General features: G+C 51.6%; 1 protein-coding gene across 11 annotated transcripts in view; it reads right to left on the bottom strand.

Moving 5' to 3' along the window:
* Positions 1-7,729: 7,729 nt before the first annotated feature.
* STK11IP (serine/threonine kinase 11 interacting protein) overlaps positions 7,730-27,563 on the bottom strand; it is a 22,684-nt gene continuing 2,850 nt past the window's right edge. For 6 of the 11 annotated variants that reach the window (XM_074010315.1, XM_005574411.5, XM_074010318.1 and 3 more), the window contains 23 exons: positions 26,855-27,060; positions 26,573-26,647; positions 26,204-26,299; positions 25,712-25,819; positions 25,517-25,588; positions 19,730-19,856; positions 19,406-19,509; positions 19,176-19,271; positions 18,944-18,985; positions 18,604-18,750; positions 18,325-18,409; positions 17,032-17,415; positions 16,676-16,881; positions 16,254-16,370; positions 15,927-16,104; positions 13,290-13,520; positions 13,066-13,169; positions 11,912-12,009; positions 10,804-10,982; positions 10,506-10,587; positions 10,201-10,271; positions 9,408-9,655; positions 7,730-8,135 (listed from right to left, as the gene is read on the bottom strand). In XM_074010315.1, coding sequence (XP_073866416.1) covers positions 7,986-8,135; positions 9,408-9,655; positions 10,201-10,271; positions 10,506-10,587; positions 10,804-10,982; positions 11,912-12,009; positions 13,066-13,169; positions 13,290-13,520; positions 15,927-16,104; positions 16,254-16,370; positions 16,676-16,881; positions 17,032-17,415; positions 18,325-18,409; positions 18,604-18,750; positions 18,944-18,985; positions 19,176-19,271; positions 19,406-19,509; positions 19,730-19,856; positions 25,517-25,519 — 2,652 coding nt within the window. In that variant the 5' untranslated portion in view covers positions 25,520-25,588; positions 25,712-25,819; positions 26,204-26,299; positions 26,573-26,647; positions 26,855-27,060 and the 3' untranslated portion in view covers positions 7,730-7,985. Of the gene's footprint in view, positions 8,136-9,407; positions 9,656-10,200; positions 10,272-10,505; positions 10,588-10,803; positions 10,983-11,911; positions 12,010-13,065; positions 13,170-13,289; positions 13,521-15,329; positions 15,589-15,627; positions 15,877-15,926; positions 16,105-16,253; positions 16,371-16,675; positions 16,882-17,031; positions 17,416-18,324; positions 18,410-18,603; positions 18,751-18,943; positions 18,986-19,175; positions 19,272-19,405; positions 19,510-19,729; positions 19,857-25,516; positions 25,589-25,711; positions 25,820-26,203; positions 26,300-26,572; positions 26,648-26,854; positions 27,061-27,563 lie in introns of those variants that run through there. The other 5 variants (XM_074010320.1, XM_074010319.1, XM_074010322.1 and 2 more) reach the window with 3 other exon arrangements.

Raw genomic sequence — 27,563 nt, 5'->3', positions numbered from 1 at the left:
CCAGTATGGCAGATAATTTGTCATCTGTGGCCACCCAAATCTTTGAAAACCCACTTTTACATTTTGATCATTTCTCCTAAGTCCTCTCTTGCCAAGGTAAAAGCCGGAAAACCCTTGCAGCCAGGGCACAGATACTGACCTCGGTTCCACCGGTCAGACTCACCTGTGCAAGACCTGAATTTAGAAGTGAGCAACGTGCACAGGAGACTCAGACTTCTGCAGGCATGGAAGGCGGAGAAGTTCTCATGCTGTGGCTGGTCATTAGTCGTTGCTCTCTATTCCTCCCCAGAATACTACCTAATCCTCATTATTTTTTAATAAATTCCTTTCCAGCTTAAAGTGGCTACTGTTTGCAACTAGGCATCCTGACTGCTAGAATCAGGGGAATGGGCTCTAAGTCTGGGTCATGGGATGAGCAGGCACCAGACATTAGTGCTGCCAACATCAAGGAGCTGGCAGAGAGGATGTGAGGGAATGGCCCTCCTGTTAACAGGCCTGGGTAGCCCCTGCCTCTCTTATGATTACTGTGTCATTCCCTATCGTCTCCATCCTGTACTCTTGAGGATAACAACAATGATAACTTCATTATTTTAAATGCAGGTAGTGTTTCCCGGCTCACAAGCCACTTTAATATTCATATTTTCATTGGTTCCTCACAACAACCCTCTGTGGTAGAGCATCTTAATCCCATTTGACAAGTGAGAAAAATGAGGCTTGGGAAGTTTAATTGGCTTGCCCAAGGTCTAAGGCTCATAGGCAACATGGCCAAGAAGCAGATGCACGGGCTTCAGGCTTTACATCTAATGTTTATCGCCATATACCACAGTACCTCCCCGCACCATGTCTTTTTTTTTTTTTTTTTTTTTTTTTTTTTTTGAGACAGAGTCTCGCTCTGTCACCCAGGCTGGAGTGCAATGGCACAATCTCAGCTCACTGCAACCTCTGCCTCCCGGGCTCAAGTGATTCTCCTGCCTCAGCCTCCCTAGTATCTGGGACTACAGACAGGCACCGCACCTGGCTCATTTTTGCAATTTTAGTAGAGATGGGGTTTCGCCATGTTGGCCAGGCTGGTCTCAAGTTCCTGACCTCAAGTGATCCACTTATCTCAACCTCCCAGAGTGCTGCCATTACAGGCGTGAGCCACCACACCCAGCCTCCCCCACCACGTCTTGATGCCTCACACAACTGTTAGACTTTCCATGCCATGGGCACAAACTGAAATAGACCACTAACTTCCCAGATTGACTTTTCAAGGAGACTGCATCTTTGCGACTAGCATCTGTACGGGGGAGTAGTTAAACGTGAGACCGCTAGAGCCAAGCAGCCTGAGTTCATAGCACAGTTCTGCCACTTGACAATTATGTGACTTTGATAAGTTATTTGCCCTCTCTGGGACTCAGATTGCCTATCTGTAAAATCGCAAAAATATCAGGGTTGTTGAGAGAATGAAATGAGTTCCTTTGTATAAAAGAGTGACTGGCCTATAGTAAGTGCTCAACACTGTTAGCTAGTTTCAATACTACTACAAATCTAAGAGACGAAAGTACCAAAAAGTGCTCAAATAACTTGCAGTGTGAAAAATGGTGAAATGTACACACATAAAATAAGCAAAAGCTTGCCCTTACCAGAGCAATAATTCTAAGAGCCATACTAAAGATGACAATCGCAAACTCTAAGAAGGCGGGGAGATCCAGAATGACTTTTACCCCACCAGGGTAGATTGTGACACTCTTTGGTCATGGACCAGTCTTTGCCTTGGTAACCCTAACTTGGCAGGCTAGAGAGTTTCTGGAATAGAGCAGGGTATGGGTTGAGCTAGCCCCAGTTTCACTTAGACTCTTGTGAAAAGGATCTCCCCGCTCCCCAGAGCAGAGCACCCAGTGCCATTTGCTGCTGACTGGCCTGGTGGTGAGTAAGACATTATTTTTACACAAGAGATAACATGGCATTGAGAAAGAGCCCAGACTCTGGAGTTAGAGATGCTATATATAAAATGCCAGTTCAATGCTTGGCACAAAATAGGTGCTCAATAAATGAAATTCTTATTATTTACTATTGTTGTTACTCTGCGGTGGTTTATCCCGTTATAATTTATGGGTTGCTTGGTAAATTTGGACTCAGCTTTTAAATAGATCCAATCTCAGGACAGCACCAATGTCCCTGAAGTTCCTCCCACCCCTGCAGACTCCACCTTCCAGCTCCCGTCTTTACTGATGTATTTGATTTATTTGGCTAACAGAGAATTTTGAAATATGGATCTATGTCCTTACATGCTCCTCTTCTGGCCCTACCCAAGCAGGTAGCCTGCTTTGAGTTTTGTTATTTGGGGCGAATGGGTAGGACAGAAAGCAGAAATCGCCTACGAGCCCTTCTGCCTTTTGTTCTTCCAGAGCCAACGCTTTAGGGAACCAAAGGAGGTTTGTGAAGGAAGAAAGAGGAAGAGGGTTAGCAAGAGAGACAGTGTCTTGGCTGGAAGATGGGGAAGGAGTGGAGGAGCAGACCCTTTGACCTCCCCAATCAGCAAAGCAGGAGGGTCTCCAAGATGCAGAGAGGGGAGAAAGTGAAGTCGGTGAGTCCTGCTAACCCTGTGGGATGGGGGCTTGAAATAAAATGAGGCTGTTTTGCGAATGTTGTAAAGTAACACTTCACGCACCCAGTGTGTAAACTGAAGCTCACACACTCACTCAGAACTCCATGCCAGGTTGCGTATATGTTGGTGAAAAAGTCCTGGACCCTGTCTTGAAGACAACAAACAAGCAAACACAACTTATAATTAAGAAACATGGCAAAAGCCATGAGGGGAAAGGCCTGCTACAGTGGACATTCAGGAAGCAGAATTAGGGACATCTCGGTAAGGAGGTGACAAAGAGGAAAAACCTGAAGGGAACGAAAGAACTGGCCATGCCATGAAGGGTGAGTTGGAGAAGTGGGGAGAGGAGAACATTCTAGGCAAAAGGAAGGGCCCAGAAAGGCCCTATGGCAGGAAAGAATAGTCTGCCTGGATATTTAGGTGATCTGGTTTGTGTTTTTCCGGAAGAATGTGGTTTCCCTGGACGTTGGTGCCACAAGGAGATGAATAGAAAAGGACTGAAGGTCAGGAACGGTGGCTCACGCTTATAATCCCACCACTTTGGGAGGCCAAGGTAGGTGGATCACCTGAGGTCAGGAGTTCAAGACCAGCCTGACCAACATGGTGAAACCCCATCTCTGCTAAAAATATAAAAATTTAACTGGGCCTGATGGCACATGCCTGTAATCCCAGCTACTCGGAAGGCTGAGGCAGGAGAATCGCTTGAACCCGGGAGGCAGAGCTTGCAGCGAGCTAAGGCTGTGCCACTGCACTCCAGCCTGGGCAACAGAATGAGACTCCAGCCAAAAAAAAAAAAAAAAAAAAAAGGGAAAGAGACTGAAGGGTGAAGCAGGGTGGGCACTCTGGAAGGCCTGAGAGGCAACCCAGTTGAGAGGAAAGGGCACAGATTCCAGGCAGATGGCCCAAGTTTGACATCTAGTATCCCCTTGGTGAGATTCCCTGTATTGAATCTGAGCCTCAGCTTCCTCACCTGTGAAATGGAGATCACACTTTTCATTCAGGGTGGTCACACTGAGTGAAATAATGTGAATGAAATTATTAGAGCAGGTGCTCAGAAACAGTCACTATAGCAATATTCTCCTACTGTAACCTTACCCAGCCTTCACGACCACCTCCAGGGCACCTTTCCCCATTCCCTCCCTGGACCAGAAGCTCCTTGAAGGCAGGAGCGCGTCTGATTCATCCTTGGATCCCTGCCCCCATCTTCTCACATACAGCCTGGCACATTCTAAGAGCTCAATAAACGTCTGTGGAATTGAAAGCAAGTGCACAAGTAATTATAGTAACTGGTAAACTGAAGAATATTTTTGTGGAGAATGGAGAAGTCACTGAGTCCAAAACAATCAAATGACAAAGATGGGTCAAAAGAACAACACCTATGCTATGGTTCACTCCTGTCCCCAGAAGCGTCTGAGGACATATCCACATAGAAACACATTAAAATGCAGGCTTTTTTTTTTTTTTGAGATGGAGTCTTGCTCTGTCACCCAGGCTGGAGTACAATGGCACTACCTCAGCTCACTGCAACCCACTTCCCGGGTTCGAACAATTCTCCTGCCTCAGCCTCCTGAGTAGCTGGGATTACAGATGCCCGCCACCATGCCTGGCTAATTTTTGTATTTTTAGAGATGGGGTTTCATCATCTTGGTCAGGCTGGTCTCAAACTCCTGACCTCAGGTGATCCACCTGCCTCAGCCTCCCAAAGTGCTGGGATTACAGGCATGAGCCACTGTGCCCAGCCTAGGCAGGTTTTTAACCAGCACTTATTTCCTGTTTTATGGACCACATAGTACTTCCATATATGTGATTACACACAACAATTTTGTGAATTAGGTAAGTTACTGATCAGTCTCATCCCCATGCAGTAGATGAGGGAACAAGGGTGAGCACTTTTGTGATTAAATAGGGAGCCACAAAACTAAGGCATAACCCTGGATCTTTTAGAGCTAAATCCACCGTGTCTTTTCCTATACCACGACCACACCACACCACCCCTTGAGTAGATGAATAGATAGATGTGAAATAGTGCATGTACTCAGTGATGGGCAAAACATAATGCACAGAACCATGGCTGAATTTTCAACTGCAGCCAAGCAATCTGGGTAGGGTCTCTTCAGAAGCTACCACAGCATCTTGACAAGGGTGGAGGATGTCACCCTGTCCTCCACATGGCAAAGACGGACCCTCTCCTACAGAGAAAAAGAGACAGGTCTGTCGAGCTGGCCTTCTCCCTGCTTCTGAAGTCTTAGTAATGGAGTTTTCTATCACTTAGTTAAGTCACTAACCCCCATAGGGCCTTATATAAATTTTTAAATATAATTCTTGAATCTATAATACAGAGAGTTTTAAATTTTTCTAAGTATAAAAAAAAAACCCTCAATACCACCTCTGTGCCCCTTCCTCCTCATCCTCATCTTCATTCCCCACCACCAATTTCCTGCTTCTCCCTTGGATTTAGTTTCAGGTGAGAGGATCCCTTCTTTCCACTGCTTTCCGGGAGCCAGAGGTCTGCGTCCTTCATGCCAGCAACCCCAAGGCCAAACAGAGACCAGGGGATCAATAAGCACTTGCTGGAGGGGAAAGGCCAGACTGAATGGAGGAATCGATCTCTGGGAGTTGTCCAGGGTCGAGGGTCTCCTACTGACACCTGTGCTGAGCGCCAGTGGGAAATCAGTCGCCTTTGCTCAGAGGGTGGAAGGGTCAGAGGGGCAGGTGCACCTGGGGCACCTGCTCCTAGTTAGGTGCAGAACTAAAGGGACAGACACCTCCAGGAGTGGTGATGACCTCACCCTTGACCTCTGTCTTCTGCGTCACTGAAGAAAGAGCACTTCTGCATAAAGACTGTAGAAGACCCCACTGCACTGTTCTAGAAAACAAGGTGTTCACAGAGATGATAAGCACAAAGAAATGGAAGGAACTCCTCTTCCAACTCCCTGCCTCACACTTCTCTACCAGTCACCCTGAATGACTGGAGATTATTCTGCCCCATCTGCACCATGGCCTCATTTGACCTGACTTCTGGGGAAGTGCCTACAAACAGGCCTGGTGTGAAGGGCAGGCTCTGGCCAGGGAAAGGCCTTCCTCAGGACCAGCACCAGCTCCTGTTTGCAGATGGTCCAACTCACTGACCGAGAAGGGGGTGTGCACGTTGCCGAGAAAGTGGACTAATATTTTTGGGAAGTTTTAATTTGCTTCAATTAAAAATTGAGGACAGTTCTAAGCAAAACAGAAGTAGGTGAATTTATTTTCTGGGCCTCTGCACAGATCTTTCTGGGCCCTCAGCTTCTGCAGGCATTTCCAAGGGGCCTCTACCCCAGCCAGCATTTACCAACTAGCCGGTTCCATAACTCCTACCGTTTCCTCCCCACTCTCCCACCAAGCAGGCCAGACCTGCCAGGGAGAAACTAATCTTAGAAATCAATCTTTTTTGTGTGTGTGAGATGGAGTCTCGCTCTGTCACCCAGGCTGGAGTACAGTGGCGCAATCTCGGCTCACTGCAAGCTATGCCTCCCGGGTTCACGCCATTCTCCTGCCTCAGCCTCCCAAGTAGCTGGGACTACAGATGCCCACCACCACCGCTAATTTTTTGTATTTTTAGTAGAGATGAGGTTTCACCGTGTTAGCCAGGATGGTCTCAATCTCCTGTCCTCATGATCCGCCCACCTCGGCCTCCCAAAGTGCTGGGATTAGGCGTGAGCCACCATGCCCGGGCCAATGTTTGCCCAGGCCGATCTTTTTTTTAAATGGAATTGAGTGGCTTCATTACCCTTTTCTGGGGAAACTTGTGTACATGCACTGAGATTTCTGAGCAGATACACAAAAAATGGGTAAGAATGCTTGAATCTAGAGTTAGGGGGTCAGGCATATGAGAGCAACGCACTACATTCTTAAGTGCAGTGTACATTTTTTTTTCCTGTATACATTATCTTTCAAATAAATTTTAAATAATTTTAAATAAATGTAAAAGTACAGGATTTTCAATGACCCCTTTTCATTTTTAAATACTTCACCCCATGGATTTAGAGATGTAGTGGCCTGGTTAGGCCAGGCAACCCTTCCCACAACCTTTCCAGGTGGAAGTCCCCGGTGACACAGCCCCAGTCCTGCTGTCCCACCAAGCAGTCGGGTTACAAAGTGGTCAAGGCCATAGGCCTGACACAAAAAAGTGAGCTGGATTAATCATTCTGCCTCACTTCAGAACAGGAACCAAGAACCACGGCCTCTGCACAACTGTGTGGCTGCAATGATTTCCATTGTGTTCATTCTTCGATACAAGAGACAGATCTCAGCCCAGCTCAAGTTGGAATCAGGGTTTGTTTAGTTGGAACTCTTGGTGGCTCATACTTGCTTCAAATTATCTTAAGCCATAGAAACGGGGAGGGGAGGGCTTCCTTTTTAGCTTATGTTACCTGGAATCACAGGGGTTTCTGTCTTTGCGCACAACTAGACCCAGGGGCTTCAAAGATATCCCCAGGATCTGGCCCTGATCTCTCCACCCGGGTCGTCTTCCTCTCTCTCATGGCTCCACTTTAGGAAAGCGCCTCCCCAAAGCCAGCAGCTCCAGGCCTATCCTCTCAGCAACCCTGAAAGGAAACTTGCCTCTTTCTTGGTTACTCTAGTCAAATGCCTGCGCTGGGCCTTCATAAGCCAAACCAAGTCACATGAGGATTCCTGAACCAATCACTGGGGCCAGACTTGGAGACAAGAGGTGAGGGAGTGGGGCTGACCATCCAGGCCTCCGGGCTGAGTGAGGCGGTGCTGAGAAGGCAATGGCAGGAAGCAAAGGTCACCACTCAACTCCACACACCCTCTCCCCAGACACTCTCTGCGAGAGCCTGAAGTCCTCACTACTTCCCACATAAAATTCAAGAGAGCGGGACTCTGTGTGGCCCAGCAGCAATTCCATGCCAGGCCACATGACAGGTCACTGCCAGCTTGGGGCTGTGTGCCCGTGGGTCATGAGTTCTACTGGATCCCCCACGCTGGGACCACAGTTGGGTTGGAGATGGGGTCTCATGGTACAAACAAGGCTGACTGGAGCTGCCCATTCAGGAAAGGTGATGGGCGGGATAGCTTCTGTCAGGAGGTTAGGGGAACGGCAGGCCTTATGAGTGACATCTAAGTACCACACATGACCTATGAGTTGGAAACAACTTTATTGACACCTGAGAAAAAGTGCAGGAAAAATATTCCTCCTGACCACGTGGCCTGTCCCCTGAGGCCAGATCATTCTCTCGCCTCTCCCTTAAGCCCTGGGTCATTTGGTGCCTCACTGGCTAGTACCCAGAGGCTGAAGAAGTCCACAGCCAGAGCCTGGAAGCCAGACCCAGAGACCAGCAGAGGGAATGTCTACAGTGTGGCTCCTGAGGTCAGGGCCAAGGTCGGCGTGGGACCCTCATCGGTCAAGGGCCAGCGCCTCTTGGATCACAGTCCGGAGTCCGATGGAAAACAGCTCCTCCCACGGTTCCCGGATCCAGGCAAGCAGGGCTGTCAGCTGCTCCTGACACACTACACGGAGTGCCCAGAAGCTCTCCAGCCGGGACACCTGGCAGAGCGAGCAGTTAGCAAGGCGAGGCAAATGGGGACCACATCAGGGTGAGCCCAGGGGAGGTCTCCAGGAAGGCCTCACTGTCTCCACCTTGGCTCAGTGCCTCACCCCTCCCCCAGGCCCGTGTCACTCCGCATAAAAGATCCTGACTGAGCTTTGTAAACAGAATCCAGTCAACGTTTACTGAAAGCCTCCAGAGGACCTGTCTCCTTCATCTTCCCTGTTGTACAGAAGATGCGGACACAATTTCAGGGAACTGTGGATTCAATTCCTGGCTCCACCACTTTGGCCTGGGCAAACTGGTTAACAGCCCCAAGCCTCAGCTTCCTCATCTGTAAATAGGACCAGTAACAGTATCTCCCCAGGTGGTGGTCACAAAGGCCAAACGGCTGGCATACAACCGGCCCAATCGTGCCAACTCAAAGCTGCCGGTAACCTCACTGAAAGCCTCACAGCTGGCTGGGCGCGGTGATTCATGCCTGTAATCCCAGCACTTTGGGAGGCCGAGGCGGGTGGATCACGAGGTCAGGAGATCGAGACCATCCTGGCTAACACGGTGAAACCCCATCTCCACTAAAAAATACAAAAAAAATTAGCCGGGCGAGGTGGCGGGCGCCTGTAGTCCCAGCTACTCGGGAGGCTGAGGCAGGAGAATGGCATAAACCCAGGAGGCGGAGCTTGCAGTGAGCTGAGATCGCCCCACTGCACTCCAGCCTGGGTGACAGAGTGAGACTCTGCCTCAAAAAAAAAAAAAAGAAAGAAAGCCTCACGGCTAATAAATGGCTGGGCTCCCAGTCCAGGTGTCTCCCCCACCTACAGCTGCCTCCCTCTCTGACTTGGTGCTCATCCAAGCCCAGAGTCCCCCAGTTCCTCCAACACCAGTTCTCTCATCTGTTTTTTGTTTTTTTGGGGTTTTTTTGGGTTTTTTTTTTTGAGACAGAGTCTCGCTTTGTCGCCCAGACTGGAGTGCAGTGGCACCATCTCGGCTCACTGCAAGCTCCGCCTCCTGGGTTCACGCCATTCTCCTGCCTCAGCCTCCAAGTAGCTGGGACTACAGGCACGCACCACCACGCCTGAATCATTTTTTGTATTTTTAGTAGAGACGGGGTTTCACCGTGTTAGCCAGGATGGTGTTCTCTCATCTGTAAGTGCCATCTTGCCGCCAATGCCCAGGGTTCCGAGACCCATTCCCCACCCTGCCCTCATGGCCCCAACCTGTGCTCGCCATCTCCCCTCCCTCCCTCTCTCACTGGACATACACACACACACCTCATCGTAGAAGAGCAGCCGCAAGTCCTCAGGGGCTGAGCGGTAGAGCAAAACGGAGCTCAGGCTGCTGAGTGGCTGCTGCTCCCTGACACGCACAACAGGGCCCGGCCCGGAGGGAGGCACCTTCTCAGAGGCTTCGCCAGATGCTGCTGGAGGTGGGGGCTCTGCCAGGGGCCCTGCAGCGTCCTCCTCTAACAGGAACAGGGTGGACGGAGTCAGCAACAGGGATACAAGGCAGGTGGAAGGGCCTGTAGGGAAAGAGGCACCCAGAGTGGAAGGTCATGGAGGGGCCCAGATTCCTGGGGCCAGCGTCCCAGTGCTGCTGGGGAGAAGAGGCGTGAACCACACTCAGGTGGGTCACAAAGCAGCCTGTGCCCCTGGGGCCAAGACCCTCCCTTTCCCAAGCTCCAGGCATCTCTAGTCTGGAACACCTCTGAGGCCTACCACCCTCCACTGTCCCACACCCACCCTACACAGAAACAAGGCTCCGCCCTCGCCCTCTCTGACTGATGAGGCAGGGCCGACTCAGCCACGCTGCTCCACTTCATAGAAAGCCTGGGCCTGAGAGCAAAGGCTCTGGGTAACTGAGGATCCTGGGGGCCTCCTGACCCCGCCTAGAGAGTCAGGGCACACTGAGGCTGTTACTTGGCTATGCTCTCAAGTGAGAGGAAGCCCAGGTTCCAGGAACTGTCAGTGGCTACGAAGGCACTGTACGGGTGCTGGGCGTGGGCCAGTGCCTGTGACAAGGTGGGGTACAGAGACCAGGGAAGCATCAGCAGCACAGAGGCCTCACCTTCCACCAGGAACGCCCGAAGGTAGAAGAACTGGGGAGCCTCCAAGGATGAGTCTTTTTCCAGCAATGGCCTAGGGGGAACATGGCAGGCACAGGAAGATCCGCTAGGGGGTGGGAAGGACTTGGAGGGAGGGGAGTGGGAAGAAAGACTTGCAGGGCATTGGGAGGAGGCGTTAGGGGCCCATGGGGGGCATGGCATGAGGACAGGTGGCTGCCCAGGACCTACTCAGCACAGGGCCATGTCTGGTGCTCTGTGAAAAAGAGGATTGAGCAGCAACCCCAGCCTCTGCCTCCTATCGACTCACCAGAGCCGGTGCTGGGGGGTGACCTCCTCCTCTGTGGCACTGACACAGTTCCTCCAGGCAGGGGGCAGAGACTGCAAGACATCTAGACAGAGCCAGGCCAGGGAACTTTAGAAGGCTCTGCTCTCCTCCAGCCTAAACTCACCACCTCTCAATCCCTTTCTGTTCTCCACATTTCTGGATTTGAGAAACTTCTACAAGGGACAAGTCCTGTTCCCTCTCTGTCTCCGCTACTGAGCACCAGGTGGGGAGCTCGGCCCCAGGACCCTGCCCACCCTCCTGCCTTCCCTTCCCCCCTCACCAAGGAGCTCCTCTAGGAAGGCCCGGCAACGCCTGGCATCTCGGGGCAGCAGCACACAGCGGCCCGCCCCAGCTGCCCACTCCAGCTGCAGGCTCTGGCCTGCCAGGCCCAGCTCTATGCCACTCAGATCTTGCAGGGGAACGGCCAGGGTCAGCTGCAGCCAGCTAGCTGGAGGCTCACTGTGGAGAGAGGACAGAGCGATGGAGAAGAGTGAGGGTGGAGTGAGAGTCCCAGGGAAGCCCTGCCCTGGCTGCACCCGCCTCACTCACTGCATCACCCCCGTGCACTTACCGCATTTCCATCTCCCCCGTCACTCACCCCATCTCCCCCTCACTCATCACCCCATCTCCCCCCCCACTCACCCCATCTCCCCCTCACTCACCCCATCTCCCCCTCATTCACCCCATCTCCCCGCCTCGCTCATCACCCCATCTCCCCGCCTTGCACACCCCATCTCCCCCCTCACTCATCACCCCATTTCCCCCTACACTCACCCCATCTCCCCCCTCACTCATCACCCCATCTCCCCACCTCGCTCATCACCCCATCTTCCCCCACACTCACCCCATCTCCCCCCTCACTCACCCCATCTCCCCGCCTCGCTCATCACCCCATCTCCCCGCCTTGCTCACCCCATCTCCCCCCTCACTCATCACCCCATCTCCCCGCCTTGCTCATCACCCCATCTTCCCCCAACTCACCCCATCTCCCCCCTCACTCATCACCCGATCTCCCCACCTCGCTCATCACCCCATCTGCCCGCCTTGCACACCCCATCTCCCTGCCTTGCACACCCCATCTCCCCCTCATTCACACCATCACCCACCTCGCTTATCCCATCTCCCCCTCCACTCACCCCATCTTCCCCCTCACCCCATCTCCCCCCCTCACTCACCCCATCTCCCCCCGCTGGCCCCATCTACCCCCTCGCTCACCCCATCTCCCCGCCTCACTCACCCCATCTCCCCGCCTCACTCGCCCCATCTCCCCGCCTCGCTCGCTCCATCTCCCCCCCTCGCTCACCCCATCTCCCCCCCTCGCTCGCCCCATCTCCCCCTTCACTTGCCCCATCTCCCCCCTCGCTCACCACATCTCCCCCCTCGCTCACCGTATCTCCCCAGTCACCTTCAACAGGTACAGCCTGTGGTCAGACACAACCACAAGGCACATGAACTCCCCGGTGTGGCCTGCCAATGCCACTGGCACCTGGGGGAAGAGGAAGTTGGTGAGACACCTGATGGGAGGTCTGGGGAGGTGGGGCCAGACTGAAAGCTGAGTTCCTGGTGACAGCACCCTCGGCCTGACGTTCCCACTGCCCACCCAGCAGTCTATGGAGCTTCCCTGACACTCGACAGCCTCTTCATCCACCATCGCTCTCTGCCTTGCAGCCCCTGCTCGCTCAGTGTCGGCAGCTGGCTTCCCTGCCTGTCACCTCACCCGCTCCACACTCCACCAGACTAACTGTTCTAAGGCACAAAACTGACCATCACTGCCCCATTTCAAATCCTTCAGTGGCTCCCGGTGGCCCTCAAGACCAAGTCCAAACTCCTTGGCGGACACAGGAGGCAGCTCCTGACCTGGCCCCTGCCAGCCCCCCAGAGTCCTCTCCGGACCCCTGCCCCTCACCCTGCACATCCAGATGCCTTCGTCCTGGGCAGCTCCCCCTACCGGTGACAGTCTCGGGCCTCCATGCATTTGCTGCTTCCTTTACCTAATACATTCTTTTCCTCCCTACTCCTTATCCTTCAAGACTTAGCTTAGACATCACCTCCCAGGAAGACTCCTTGACCCACTCAAGCTGGACTAGATACCCCTTCTAGGGCCTTAGCCCGATTACAGCACTTGCATATTGCACAATCATTGTGAACTTCTCACACCAGACTGTAAGATCAAGGGCAAGATGGATCTGTAGATCCTCAGTGTCTAGCACAAAAGGTACACAACAAAGGCCTAATAACATCATGGGTTTATAATACTACTAGAAGGCCCCACTGATGAGTGCCAGGGGCTGGGCAGCTTCAACACGACCTCTGATGCACTCCAGTGTGTCAGGGAGGCATGGCTATCTCCATTGCAGATGGGCAACAACTGGGACTCAAATGCCAAGGAATGGGTCCACGGCCACACAGCAAGCAGCTGCTGGGGTTGAAACCAGAAGCCAGCATCAGGTGACTCCAGAGTGATCTGACTCAGTTGGCTATGATGGAAACGAGTGGGCACCCTGGCCAGCTGGGGGCATGGGCAGTGTCAGGGAGCACAGACCTTGAGGCAGCACTGGAACTCCTCCTGGGCCTCGCTGAGCACCTCAACATCCAGGAAGAGCCGGAGTCGGTGGTCCACAGAGCGGAGGCCGCAGCGCTCAGGGGCTGAGGGCCATGAGGGGACATCAGCCTGCCTGTGGCAGCCCCTGGGCTCCATCTCCACCTCCCCATCAGTGTCCCTTCCCTTCCCCAAACCCATCTATGTCTTGTTTTGCCTATACTCACGGGGACTGAGGCTCCAACTACTGTGGTCACGGGTGCTCAGTGCCTGAGGTGGGCTGTTCTTGGCCCTGTCATGGTGGTCACCATGGCCAGGAGGGTGGCAGACAGGGCTGGCAGACGGAGAGGGAGCCAGAGACTGCTCTCCCTGTTTCTGCTCCCTGTTGGGGGTTCCCCCGGACACAGTCAGGAGAACCACGTGGTCACTACCACAATTAGGACACACAGCAGGAGATTCTGGAGGGAAGATGGACACGGTCCCCGTGAGCCTCCCCCACAAAGTGCCACAACTCCCACCATGCTCTTGATGTTCCTTTCCCACTCTCAGGTCTTCCCTGAGCCCAAGTCTCCAGCTTCATACACAACTACCGCGCCCCAGCCCACCAGCTCCCTCTCTCCCAGTACAGCGGCCGACTGATCACTCCCCAACCCAGGGAGGGATGAGCTAACCCTGGCCCACAACCTCCTCAAAGTGCACTCTACCTTCTAACTCTAGGCCCTCTCTGACTGGGTCAAACACAACCAGGCCCTGCTCTTACGCCCTCCTACAGACTTGGGCTGATCAAGTTACTTCAGGGCTCTCCTAGCAACGTCTGAAAGACCAAAATCAACAGGTCTCGAAAGACAGACAGAACTCTCTTGCCATATTTGGGTCCAATTCTAGGCTCCATCAATTAATGGCTCTGTAATCATGGGCAAGTCATCTAAGCTCTATGAACCTGGTTCCTCATCTATAAATTAGGGATGACAATAGAGTCTATCTTATACTCATCCTTAGTGTCAGGAAGCCGGGAAGGAATCAGGACACGGATCAGCAATGAGAGACGCAGCACTCTGAGCAGCTGCACTGTGCTGGGCGTGTGCTAGCTCCCATGCCAGTATGATCACATTTCATTACCAGAGAAACTCTCCCTATCCCATTTTGCAACGAGTAAAGAAAAGATTAAATCCTTTACACATGCTGCCCAGGACCATATAGCTTGGGGCAACGGCAGCAGCTACCATTTACAGGGGACCTTTGTGTTGTGCCAGGCCCTCTGCTTGGTGCCTTACTGTCACATTTAAATAGCGTAACAGCACCATGGGGTGAGTTCATTCCCTTCTTTGTTCAGAGGAGGTAACTGAGGTGCAAATGAAAGAACAGTTGGCCAGGCACGGTGGCACATGCCTGTAATCCCAGCACTTTGGGAGGCGGGCGGATCACGAGGTCAGGAGATTGAGACCATCCTGGCTAACACCGTGAAACTCCGTCTCTACTAAAAATGCAAAAAATTAGCTGGGCGTGGTGGCGGGCGCCTGTAGTCCCAGCTACTCGGGAGGCTGAGGCAGGAGAATGGCGTGAACCCAGGAGGCGGAGCTTGCAGTGAACCGCAGTCGCGCCACTGCACTCCAGCCTGGGTGACAGAGCGAGACTCCGTCTCAAAAAAAAAAAAAAATGAAAGGAGAACAGAGCCCACAGTAGCGTTCATTAATAACACCATCATGGGCCGGGCGCGGTGGCTCAAGCCTGTAATCCCAGCACTTTGGGAGGCCAAGACGGGCGGATCACGAGGTCAGGAGATCGAGACCATCCTGGCTAACACGGTGAAACCCCGTCTCTACTAAAAAACATACAAAAAACTAGCGGGGCGAGGTGGCGGGCGCCTGTAGTCCCAGCTACTCGGGAGGCTGAGGCAGGAGAATGGCGTAAACCCAGGAGGCGGAGCTTGCAATGAGCTGAGATCCGGCCACTGCACTCCAGCCTGGGCGACAGAGCGAGACTCCGTCTCAAAAAAAAAAAAAAAAAAAAAAAAAATAATAATAATAATAATAACACCATCATGGAAGAGGCTCCCGAGTCCACAGCGACTCATGGTGTAGAGCCAGGGTCCGGGAGGGGCTGGCGGCTGTGTTTGTTTGCACTGTGTCGCTAAGGCTGCATGCCCAGGCTAGTTCACAGTGGGGAACAGAGCAGGGCTCCATTTTCTGAATAAAATGTAAACCCCTGCTCCAGCTGCCGCCAAGAAGAGAAAACTGGCTAATAAAATTCTGGCATTTCCACATAGCTGTTATCAAGAATATTTATTTCTTCTTCAATGTCTTCTTCAAAGATAGTACTTTCTGACTGGTCTACAATGGAAACAATTCTTGTTTTAAGGATTAGCGCATGAAGAAATGCCACAGGACATTATGTAGCTTCCAAGGTCAGCCGGGAAGGACAAACCAAGCCAACTCCCCGAGCATGTCACTCAACAGCTACGCTTGCTGGCAGGTGCAGCACCACCATCCAATACTGCGTGAGGGCTCGTCAGGTTTTATGTAGTGTCTGAAATATCAGCCAAAAAAAAACCCAACACAAACAAGGTTTCAAGTTATGAAAAAATAATGAGTTCAAGCACAGTTACAGAGATTGCATTTCCTGACTTTTAGAGTTAAAAGAAAAAAAAAAAACAAAAAAAGCAGGATATAGTTTCTTCTTTTTTTCTGTTTTCCTTTTGGTAAATGCAGCAGGCAGGCGGTTTTCTTTTTCCTCCAGGCAGAACAACTGGTCTCCACTCTAGCCCCTTCTCCCTGGGGCTCCCCCTTCACACTCCCCTACACAGAGCCACTTTCCCTGCAACAGGGGAGGCGTGTGGGCAGAGAGGTCAAGGGCAGGCCTTATACCTGTCTTTTGGAACAGAGGCCTCCAGACTTCCTCACTGTCCAATCCCAGCCTGGGCTCCTCTGGCTTGAACTCATGGCCACAGCGTAGACACTGGAATCTACCCAGCAGGAGGTCCCTGGCCTCCCCAAGCTGTTCCCGAGCCACATTGGTGACTGGGGTCAACACAGCAAGCAGCTCCTGACAGAGGGTGGATCAGAGGCAGCTGTGAGCAGGCGGACCCCAGAGGGACACCTCTCACAGGCCCCTGACCCTCAGGCCTGCTGCCGCTCCCCTCTGGCTCTCTTAATCCCCACAGCCTCCTGGGCCCCTACTCTAGGCCCCATCACCTGGACAGCTGCGTGGGCATCAGGCTCCAGCACCAAATAGCGACGCAACTGCCGGTCAGGGCAGATGTAGGAGAAGCGCAGACTGAGGACGGGGGCTCCAGGGAGCAGATCTGAGCCCTGCGCAGAAGAGAGGGACTGGGTGAAAATCAGCAGGAGCGGTGATCAGAGGGATGAGGGATGCTGAGAGCGTGGAGGACGGCAGGAGCTCTGGAGCCTGTTAAAGGCCTGTGCTGACGTCCAAGCTCGAGCACGGAATCCCTGCTCCTCAGCCCAGCCTCCCAAGCGCTTGCAACCTCTGAGGCTCCCCTCCTCGACTCCTAGTGCCAAGGAGAGACTGTGGGAAATGCCCAGCCCAGTGCAGGGCACACAACAGCCATGTGCCCATAGCTGGCTCCTTCAGTGCCCTGCCGCCCCCAACTCACCGTGGGCCCAGGTGATCTCTGGGCCTGGGCCTCCGGCTCTATCTCAGCAGCCTCCAGACTCTGGAGCTCCAGTCGCTCCAGGGTGCGAGCTGCTTGGAGTTCCACCTCAAACAGGTGGGCAGAAGTGACCCTGAGAAAGCATTCCCTGCCCCGCATGCCCTCAGGCCCCTCCAGGGGACACACCAACATGGGGCGACAGAGCTCCGCTGTGGAGAGACCGAGAGAAGCCCTGCAGGGAGGGAAAGTACCCACACGCCGCCCTCCCCCGCACTGGCCCTCCACCCACCAGGCCCCACCACGCACAAACATCCCAACGGCCGCTGGCCCCAGCTCGCCCCAGCCCACAGAGGGCTCACCTTCCACTTCCTTCTGGTCCTGCTCCTCTTCTTCCTCCTCTCCTGCCTCCTCTTCTCCCTGTTCCACCATCTCCCCCTCCTTCTCCTCCTCCTCCCTTTCCTTCTCCTCCTCCTCCTCCTGTGGCTCTGCCCTGACCTCCTCTGACATTTTTTGTGGTGACTCCCGGGGGCCTCTGGCTTCCTCCTGCAGGGGTGGAGGTCTGGGTGTAGTGTCAGGGCCCTGGGAGCTGGCTAGAGGTGTGCTGGGGGCAGGAGAGGTGGGGGTGGCCGGCAGAGGGTTTCCAGAGGCCTCCAGGTGACTCCTGTACTGCAGCCAGTTGCGGCCAAACCGTTCCCGGAAGCTGCTCATGAGCTCCAGCTCCCGGTGCTGCTGCACGAACCATCCTGGGCAGGAGGGGAACCCAGAGCTGAGCAAGCCCACCCCACACAGATGGCCCCAAATCCTTCAATGGTGCTCCTCAGCAATGAGGGGGCAATGGACTGTGTATGGGGACAGGGGCAGGGGAGGCTACAGGTGTCCCCTCCGCGGCATGTACTGAAGTGTGTCCTATGGAACACTGTGGTCAAGTGCAATCCAAGCTGCGCATCCTATGCTGCTTCTGGAGACTCAGCATGCATGACAGCATCCTAAAGGTCCTGAGACGGCCTGCAGCGAACACATCTATTTCTCTTCAACCTCACATTTCCCAAACTTCTCTGGCCACAATCCTATTATTTTTTATATATATATATACACATATATATTTTCTTTTGGTTTTGGGTTTTAGTTTTTTTAAGAGATGGGGTCTTATTCGGTCACCAGGTTACAGTGCAGTGGCACAATCACAGCTCACTGAAACCTTGAACTATCAGGCTCTAGCGATCCTCCTGCCTCAGCTTCCCAAGCAGATAGGACTACAGGTGCACACCACCATGTCAGACTAATTTAAAAATTTTTTTGGAGAAATGGGCGTCTCTCTGTGTTGCCCAAGCTGGTCTCAAACTCCTGGGCTCAGGCAATCCTTCCACCTCGGCCTCCCAAAGTGCTGGGATTACCGATGTAAGCCACTGCACCTGGCCTACATGATCTCTTGACACCCCACAAAATTAATGTTCCTCAAAAAGTTTTCAAAATGCTCCCAGAAGCAGTCTTCTCCTTTCTCTAAACTAAAAGAAAAGAAGAAAGACTAAGAAGCCCTCTATAATACTCTACCAACAAAAAATAACATTTCTTCCAGCACACCTTCACCGTAACTTAAAAATCAGAGTGAGCTGGACGTGGACGAGAGAGTTAGTGGGGTGAAGCTGACTTACCAGCTGGAGAGGGTTTCAGAGTTCGGGGCTCCGGGTCCGTATCACTGGGTTCAGAGATGCTTGCCCGCCTTACACGGACTCGGCTCTGAGGTTAGTAGAGGGAAGAAGTTCTGTGAAAGCCAAGCCTCCAGCCCTGCCATCCACGGCTGGCCATCCAACCTATCAAAGAAACCCCGACCACGTGCAAGCACAGTTCCTACCATTCCCTGCCCACTGCAGCCCAGAGTCCCCAGAGAGACACCCCACCCCAGGCATGAGGCAGCGGAGGACGCTGCTTACCTTAACCTTATGAAGTGGGGCCTGGGCCAAAACACCCCCCGAGGAGAGGCTGTCACTCAGGTCAGGGCCACCTGAGGTTTCAGGAGTACTCCCCACTGGCCAGGGCAAAGGTGGGCCCGTGGGGCTGAGCCCCAAGGATGTGTGAGTCTGGTATTTGACAACAGGAAGGAGAGAAAGGATGGAGACTGGGAGCACCTCTGCCTTGCCCAAGCCAGCCAAAAGGCAGGACCCTACTTTCCACTGACCAGGAAGACCCTGTCACCAGCCAGCCCTGTGTTCTCTCCCCAGGGCCCTCCCTTCATGTCTTCCCCAACAGTCCTCGCCCCCTGACCACACCGACCTGAGAATCTGTCAGCAACAAGACCTTGCCATCGAGAAGGAACTGAGCAAAGACAAAAAGGGTGGGGAAGGGAGTATGTGGTGGGGTCCATCCTGCTGAGTTCCAGGTATTGACAACACAGTAAGCAGGGTCCAGGTCCTCGGCCCCTCACCCAGGGATGGCAAGACGGTGCAAGGTAGGGGAGGACTGGGCAGGAAAGAGGAAGCAGAGTGGACATAGGACGATCACTCACGCCAGTAGCAGCCTCCCTGGCCCGAGGTGACAAGTACTGGGCAGTGGCCACTCGGTGCGCAGGGTGGAACCAAAGAGGGTTCCCCTCCAGGTAGAGCTGAAGGGCAGGAAGCGGAGAATGAGGAGGGCCTGGGGCCTGGCCCTCCCTGTGTGAAGAAGGCACTGACCAAACCAGCATAGGGGGGTGGCTGCAAGGGTGGCTCTCAGGCCCCTGATGCACTGCCATCTCACCTTGCGGAGCTCAGTCAGCAGCCACAGTGGCGACAGCTCCCTATGTCCTTCTAGTAGGTTGTATGCCAAATCCAGGTGCCGCAGATTCCTCAGCTGCTCCAGGCCTGGGATGGGGGCAAGAAGGAAGGAAGGGCACGCAGATGAGTACACGCAGGTGAGTGTGGTACATGCACTCGGGGAGGGTGCACAGAAAGACCAGCCGGAGCACCCCTGCACTCCCCACAAGCCCTCTCAAGGCTCTAGAGGCACATGGTACCCAGGCCAGCCCGAACCTCACTCTCCCCCTTCCCCTCCGTGCTTGCCCCATCACCCACCCCCACTCACCATGCAGGCTCCGAAGCTCGTTGCCTCGCAGTATCAGGATCCCCAGAGCAGCCCCTGAGGGTCCCATTCTTGGCACCAAATGCAGGCGATTATAGGAGATGTCCAGATGGTGGAGTTCACACAAATCCTGGCAGGGGTACAGGGGTGAAAAAGATTCTCTTGTTGACCAAACTCTAGTCAGGGTCCTCTGAGATCTCTTCTAGACTAGGCCTCAACCTCGGCCTATATAAAACTGCACACGCTCGGCACAAATGATTTCATCCACCCCTACTCCCACGTTAAAAGACTTGAACAACACCAGCACTGTTCCTAATAGTTCAAGGTCACATCTTGAGCATGGTGACTCCAACCCCCTTAAGTTCCTGCCTGGGAAAAGTCAAAGCTGCCAAAAGAATTTCCCATTTGTTTCAGCCAGCTCCTAAAGATGGGGCCCCATCTCCCAGTCTCTGTAAAAGGGTAAGGGCCTTATTTTGATAAGTGCCAGTTAGTTAGCAAACCCAGATGGGTTTCACGTGGACCAACCTTATTTCCACTTTCCCAGCTCTGCTCAAGGCCCTACCATTCCCCTGCCCACTCCCCCACCTTTTAAAATGCCCAATCGGCCAGGCGCAGTGGCTCACGCCGGTAATCCCAGCACTCTGGGAGGCCAAAGAGGGCGGATCACTTGAGGCCAGAAGTTCGAGACTAGCCTGGCCAACATGGTGAAACCCCATCTCTACTAAAAATACAAAAATTAGCTGGGCGTGGTGGCGCGCGCCTGTAATCCCAGCTACTTGGGAGGCTGAGGCACGAGAATCACTTGAACCCGCAGGCACCACTGCACTCCAGCCTGGGTGACAGAGCAAGACTCCATCTCGAAAAAATACATAAAATAAAATAAAATACCCAGTGACCCCTGCACAAAAATAGACTACACTCGACCCTCTTCACTACTGCAATTGTTTATTACTGATTAAAATCTAGTGTCCAGCATTATCCATGACAGCCACCTAGTGTCATGACTTGAATTGGGTCAGATTCATCGTCAGACACCCCCAGCCTTCTCACTTGGGACCCCAAGCTGCACACTTTTGATGCCTTTGCCTTCGCTCCTGACTGATCAATGGGGATTCATCAGTGAGTCTGACTCCCAGCCCAGTGCCTGTGACAAACATCCACTGAAGCACAGTGAGGAAGCTTTTGACTCTCATGATTCCAAGTACACTCACGAAGCTTGGTTAGAGTCCCAAGCTTTGTGTGAAAGGCACCTCCTAGGCTGGAAGTTCTTCCTCACTCTGTTTCAAGCAAGAATTCACTCCCTGACTCCTGGGCTAAAAGTACTTCATGGCTGTGTTTTGAGTCCTCTCTGTTTTCCCTCCTTGATCCTGCTCCTCCCATGGACTTCACAGTCAACTGAAACCCTCTTCTCAAACCACTGCTGACTACACAGTATATGTCACCACTATGGCACTAACTCTGTCCATTTCCTTTCCTGTTCGCAACACTCTACTAAGGATAATCTGGAACTTCAACGGCTTATTTGGGAAACTTAAGATCTCCCCAGTCTGGCTCCTCTAAGAGCCCCTATTCGCATCACCTCTGCTCCCCTTTCCTCCTTCTCCCACCTTTCCTCTTTCCTTCAGCTCCTGAAGGAACCCCTGACAGGTTCCCCTTCAAGTCCCCTCCTTCTTCACCCCTACTCACCCTGCTAGACCGTTCCCTTCATATTCCAGACCCTCAACTCCCTACAGTCACTCAAAATTTAGGTCCTCTGCCCCTACTGGGGGTCTCAAGGGACTCAGAGACCTTCAAAAGCAACCAACTGAGGGTTTAAAAAAAAAAAAAAAAAAAACTCATGGAAACAGACCATTTAACTCTTATCATCCACAGAGTTACTGTTTTACCCTGCTTCCTAAAAGTTCTTACAATCGGCTACAGCCCAGAGTACTCACCTTCAACAAAAAGAGACTGCTGCAGAGACTCATAGAAAAGGACTATGCTAGGTCCTCCAGGGCAAAGGCTTTTGGTGGTATTGCTTAAACAACTTTGATATCATACCACTGGACCAAGTCAGAATTTCCAAAACTCTAATGAAAGAGCTGATGGATTTATAACACTGCTAACCCAAGATCAAGCACAACAAGAATTGACTACATAAAACTGAATGAACTGGTAAAGAATGAGTATAGTTTTAATGGCTTTTGTTTAAAATACTGTTGGTTCTTGAATGTCCTATTTTCCGGATATAAGGAACCTCTTTCCCTTTTCTTTTATGTGATCTAACACATGAAACAGTTTAGTAAATTATACTTTTATAAAAAATATATATGAAGCATTTATCTTTTCTCCATGCCTGATCCCTCCAGAATTCAGGAACTCCCATTGGGCATTCTTATTTACGTGGCAATATGGTTATTTTCACAGGTTCAGTAGGGTCAGCCCTCCTTGTAACAGGACATAATGGGGAAAATTGGTTATATAACGAGGCTTTGACTGGACTTTTAAAATATAACTGGAATGTCATGTTTTAAAATAATGCATAAAATCAGATACGGCCAGACAGTTTTAAGGAACGAAAGCTGACTCCACGGAGCCAATGCTTACAAAGCCCTCTTGGAAAAACCAGCCTGCCACTTGGCTTACAGGGTTCCCAGACTTACAAATTAGTGGCAAAGGCTAGATCCTGGCAGGACCAGGAATCTTAGGATATTTTGGAGACGTTAAGAAGAGAAGAATTCACAAATCTATAGGTACTCTACGTGAAGTCTGATGGCACGTTCTTGGCTTCCTAACCTCAAGAGGGTTTAAAAGTCCAGTCTGAGAGTCCTTATAAAAAGTTCCAGGAAAGCAAACTTAAAAAGGGCCTCTGTGGTCAATTACCTTTCTTACTACACTTATGTAAATAAGCAGACCAAATCTAACAGGATCAGACTTATTCTGTAAAAAAGAATAATCCTACTTTCACTGTTTTTAATCAAAAGGGGAGTGACCTTAGAGAAATCTGCTTTAATGAAAAAACTATTAATACATCCTTATGGGTTACCAGATTCTAGTCCTGTTCATTTTCTTTGAAGTTGTATTATCTACCTGTCAACTGGAATGGGTCCTGCTATCCTACACATCAGCCCTTACCAAAGTCTCAATTCTTCTCGTTTTCTTCATTATTTGGCTGCAATTTTCTAAACTAACATTTCCAATTTTCTTCCTCCCAACTTGGCATCACTGAGAACTAAAACCTGAGTGCCCAGATCCTTAGTGGAATTTTAGGTGACTTATAGCTGCCCTTTCCCCCAAGGATCTTTTTTTTTTTTTCTTGAGACGTAGTTTCACTCCCGTTGCCCAGGCTGGAGTGCAATGGCGTGACCTCTGCTCACTGCAACCTCTGCTCCCCGGGCTCAAGCAATTCTCCTGCCTCAGCCTTCCCAAGTAGCTGGGATTACAGGCATGCACCACCATACCTGGCCAATTTTGCATTTTTGTAGAAATGCGGTTTTTCCATGTTGGCGTCAGGCTGGTCTCGAACTCCCAACCTCAGACAATCCACCCACCTTGGCCTCCCAAAGAGCTGGGATTACAGGCATAAGCCACTGTGCCAGGCCTCCCCCAGGATCTTAACAAAAGCCCTATGAGCTAAAGTTGGACTAGGTGATATGAACTTCAAAAGATACATCATCTACAGATCACGTGTGGATAACCTACATGCCTGGAGCTACTGTGATATGAGCCTCTTAGAAAGTCCACTGAGGCCGGGTGCGGTGGCTCACGCCTATAATCCCAACACTTTGGAAGGCCAAGGCAGGCAGATTACCTGAGGTCAGGAATTCGAGACCAGCCTGACCAACATGGAGAAACCCCATCTTTACTTGTAACCCCATCTTTCACTTTTATTTGTAAAAATACAAAATTAGCTGGGTGTGGTGGTGGGCGCTACTCGGGAGGCTAAGGCAGGAGAATTGCTTGAACCCAGGAGGCGGAGGTGACGGTGAACCGAGATCACGCCATTGCACTCCAGCCTGGGCAACAAGAGCAAAACTCCATCTCATAAAAAAAAAAAAGAAAAGAAAAAAAGAAAGTCCACTGACACTCCTGTATCTTCCAGACTCTGTTCAGGGAAATAAGCATGACTGCAACACTGTCTATGCTGTCACCACAAACATTCAAACTACAAACCAAGAAAGCCATCAGTTGCCACCGCTATCCTCATTCCACCAGCTAAAGAAACATAGAGCTCAACACCTAGAAATCTCAACTGGCTGCCCTCTGGACTCAGAAAATGGATTTACAGTCTCTTTCAACCATTCATCTTTGTTTTCCTTTTTGTTTCCATAGAAATGTCTACCATTAAATGCCCGGTCACTCGCACCATCCAGCAAAACTCATCTCCTACCAAGTACCAACGAATGGCTCAGTTGGTTTTTAGTGAACAAAAGGAAGTGATCAAGGAAGAAAAGGATTTATATTGTTCGGGGGAAGGCGGAGTGTCTCTTCTTTCCTCGAATTAGAGGAGGGACTGACAAAGATTCTCACCTTGATCAAACCCTACTTGGGCTCCTCTGGGCCTTCTTTTTGACTAGGCCTCAACTTCGGCCTGTTAAGAACTGCAGACTTGTTTAGCACAAGTTCAACAAAATTCAACACAAAGGATTTTTTTGACTCCTCCAACCCCCACAGTAAAAAACTTTAACAAAAACAGCAAAGTTCTAACATAAGGATACATCCCTAGAATGGCGACTCTAGCCCCCTTAAGTTCCTGCCTGGGAAAAGTCAAGGCTGCCAAAAGAATTTCCCATTTGTTCCAGCCAACACCTGATGACAGGGCTCCCGTCTCCCAGTCTTTGTGGGAAGGTAGAAGCCTAACTTTTAGCAAACCCGGAAGGGCTTCATGTGGTCCAACCTCCACTTCTGCTTTTTGTACATTTCCACTTCCCTTACTCTGCTCAAACCCTCACAGTTCCCCTTCCTATTCCCTCGCTCTCCTTTTAAAATGCCCAGTCACCTCTGCACAAATTAAAGTGGCGTTCAGTTTACGTTGCACCCTCCTCCCCGCTGCAATAGTTTATCACTGATAAAAATCTGTCCTTACCACTTTAACTAGCTCGGCTTTATCTCTGACAGGTGGATGGGAGGACCCAGAAGAAAGGTTCTTCGTCATGATCACAAAAGCTGCCAGTTTCTGAGTTAGGCACTAGACTAAGTAACATCGGGTACTTCTTCACAATCATTTTAATACTATACAAGCAGGTATTTGGCCAGGCGTGGTGGCTCACACCTGTAATCCCAGCACTTTGGGAGGCCAAGGTGGGTGAATCACCTGAGGTCAGCAGTTCAAGACCAGCCTGACCAACATGATGAAACCCTGTCTCTACTAAAAATATAAAAATTAGCCAGGTGTGGCGGCACGTGCCTGTAGTCCCAGCTACTTGGGAGGCTGAGGCAAGAGAATTGCTTGAACCCAGGGGCAGAGGTTGCAGTGAGCTGAGATTGCACCATTGCACTCCAACCTGGGTGACAGAGCAAGACTCCATCTCAAAAAAAAAAAAAAAAAAAAGCAGGTACTCTTGTGATTTCTATTTTACAGGTAAGGAAACCAAGAGGTAACTAACTTGCTCCAAGTTGTACAGGTATTAGAAGTTGAGATTTGAACTCTGGTTTGTCTGATGCTAGTGCCTAAGCAGTGCTATCTCCCAGAATGCAGCTCCACCCTCATGGCAAGAGCAAGGTGGGAGTAAAAGCCGGTCAAGGAGAGAGAGTGAGAACAGAGCAATCAAAGACCCATGGTGTACCAGCTGCCAGACTGCCCATACTCACCATCAGGAATCCCTGGCAGTCCTGGACTTGATTGTGGCTTAGGTTCAAGAAACGCAGAGCTGACAAGAGGCTCTGAGAGAGATGGGAAAGAGGCAGAGAATCGATGTTCACTACAATACTATCTGGTCAACCAGCTGGTCCTCCTCCCCAAAGGCCTGGCCTTGCCCTTCCTCGAAACCCTCTCAAGGCACTCACCAGGGAGCTGTCTAAGGCGGTCAGTGCATTGTAGCTGAAGTTGGCAGAAAGCAGAGCCAGCCACGGGAGGGCAGAGCAGAAGTCACCGCCGCAGGCTGAGAGGAGCTCCTGAGTGGGCGGATGGGTGCTTCATTACCCCACTCTCCCCCTCCTCCCCATGCCAAGGCCAAGCTCTACCACCCAGTCACTCATTCATTTTTTATACACTGAACTCCATCTGAAGATACAGGCTTAAAGCCCAGGTCCCTGACCCAAGAACTCACTGTGGGGAGAGTGGGAAGGTAGACACTAGAATATGTAATGTAATACGGTAGGTACGACTGTAAATATATGGGCAGGTACTGAGTGCTGCGGGAACACAGAGAGGGAGGGAGGACACTGTCTAGCAGGAAGCAGGAGGCAGGGAGAGCTGCAGAGAGGGAAGAATATCAGAGCTCGGTCCTCTACGTCTCTCAGGATGAGGCGTCTGAGCTCACCCCTCACCCTCCTTACCTCTAATGTCTGGAGGCTCCTGCTGCAAATCAGGGTCTCCAGCTGGGAGTAGATGCCTCGGAGGCCATGCAGAGAGTGAAGGGGAACACCTCGGAGCTGGGACAAGGAAAGGGGAGGGAGGAAGGCAGAACCCCACAGAAGACAAAGACCTCATCCCCATATCTCCTAGTTGGGAGGAGGGAGAAGACCACAAAGCCCAGCTATGGTTTAGGGAAGCAGTAAATGGAAAGACAGTGGATATCACATTACTGAAGAGCAATGGGTATACTCAGGCCTGGCCTCCTCACCAAAGAGGCCCTTCTCTTTCCTATCCCCAGGGGCGGCCTCAAGTTGGGTGCTGTGCACCAACATCCCCCCGTGTCCCCATACCTCCAGGTGCCGAAGGGATTTGAAGGGGAAAATCTTGATGGGCCCTGGGGGGCCAGGACCAGGAACATGGACCAGCTGAAGAAAAAAAATAAATAAATAACTCCATTTACTGAGGCACAGCAGATCTCCCTGTCCTCAACATTCCTTTCTTAGCACAACCACTGGTACCTCTGACACCCTCTGGATCCTGGCAGTGCAGACTTTCGCACCCCTACCCTACCCCCAACGTCCATCATTCTCTTGGGCTCCTTGCACATCCTGCCCCTTCCCCACACCCAGAACCTTGAGTGAAAGCGTTTTCTGCAGCACATCGAAGAGAAACTGAAGCTGAAGGATGACAGGAGAGTCAGCAGGATGGGAGGGCAGAGCCACAAAGCCTGTCTGGCCAGGGCCCCACGGCCCCAGGTGCAGCTCAAATACATGATTCAGCTGTTGCAGTGTGGGAGTGAGCAGGCTCAGGGTGCTACAGCCAGACAGGACCACATCCCCTGCAGAAAGAGGGCAGACAGGAGGGAAGACACAGTGAAAAGATTTTTCCCTTTATTCTAAGACTCTGCTATGCCAAAATATACCCACTCCAATCCATATTGTAGATGTTCTATTGCAGGATCAAATTTTCTATCTCCTTCACAGCTCAAAAGCATTCAATGGCTCCCCTCATCTTCAAAAAAAAAAGTCCTACGATTTCATTCAGCCTAATGAGACTGCTTGGCTACACAACTCCAACCAACTCTTCCAAATTTTCTTTCACCTTCTGCTCAAAAGAGCTTCATCTACTGACAGTGCTGGAAATACAGCCAACTTGGTTCACAGTTCTCTCATGTTCTGAAACACCCCCTTCCACCACCCAGCTTGAGACCAGCCTCCTCCAGGAAGCTGCCTCAAGAAGTAATACTGCTGAATTTTCACATTGCAGTCACTCATTATTACATAAAAGTTAATTGGATGTCTTATCTTTATTTCATTTTCTGATTGCAAAGCACATCTGTAG

Source organism: Macaca fascicularis, chromosome 12 (assembly GCF_037993035.2).
Source record: "Macaca fascicularis isolate 582-1 chromosome 12, T2T-MFA8v1.1".
NCBI classification, from domain to species: Eukaryota; Metazoa; Chordata; class Mammalia; order Primates; family Cercopithecidae; genus Macaca; species Macaca fascicularis.
Note: the sequence above shows the minus strand (reverse complement) of the source record. Positions and strands in the feature narration are given on the sequence as shown.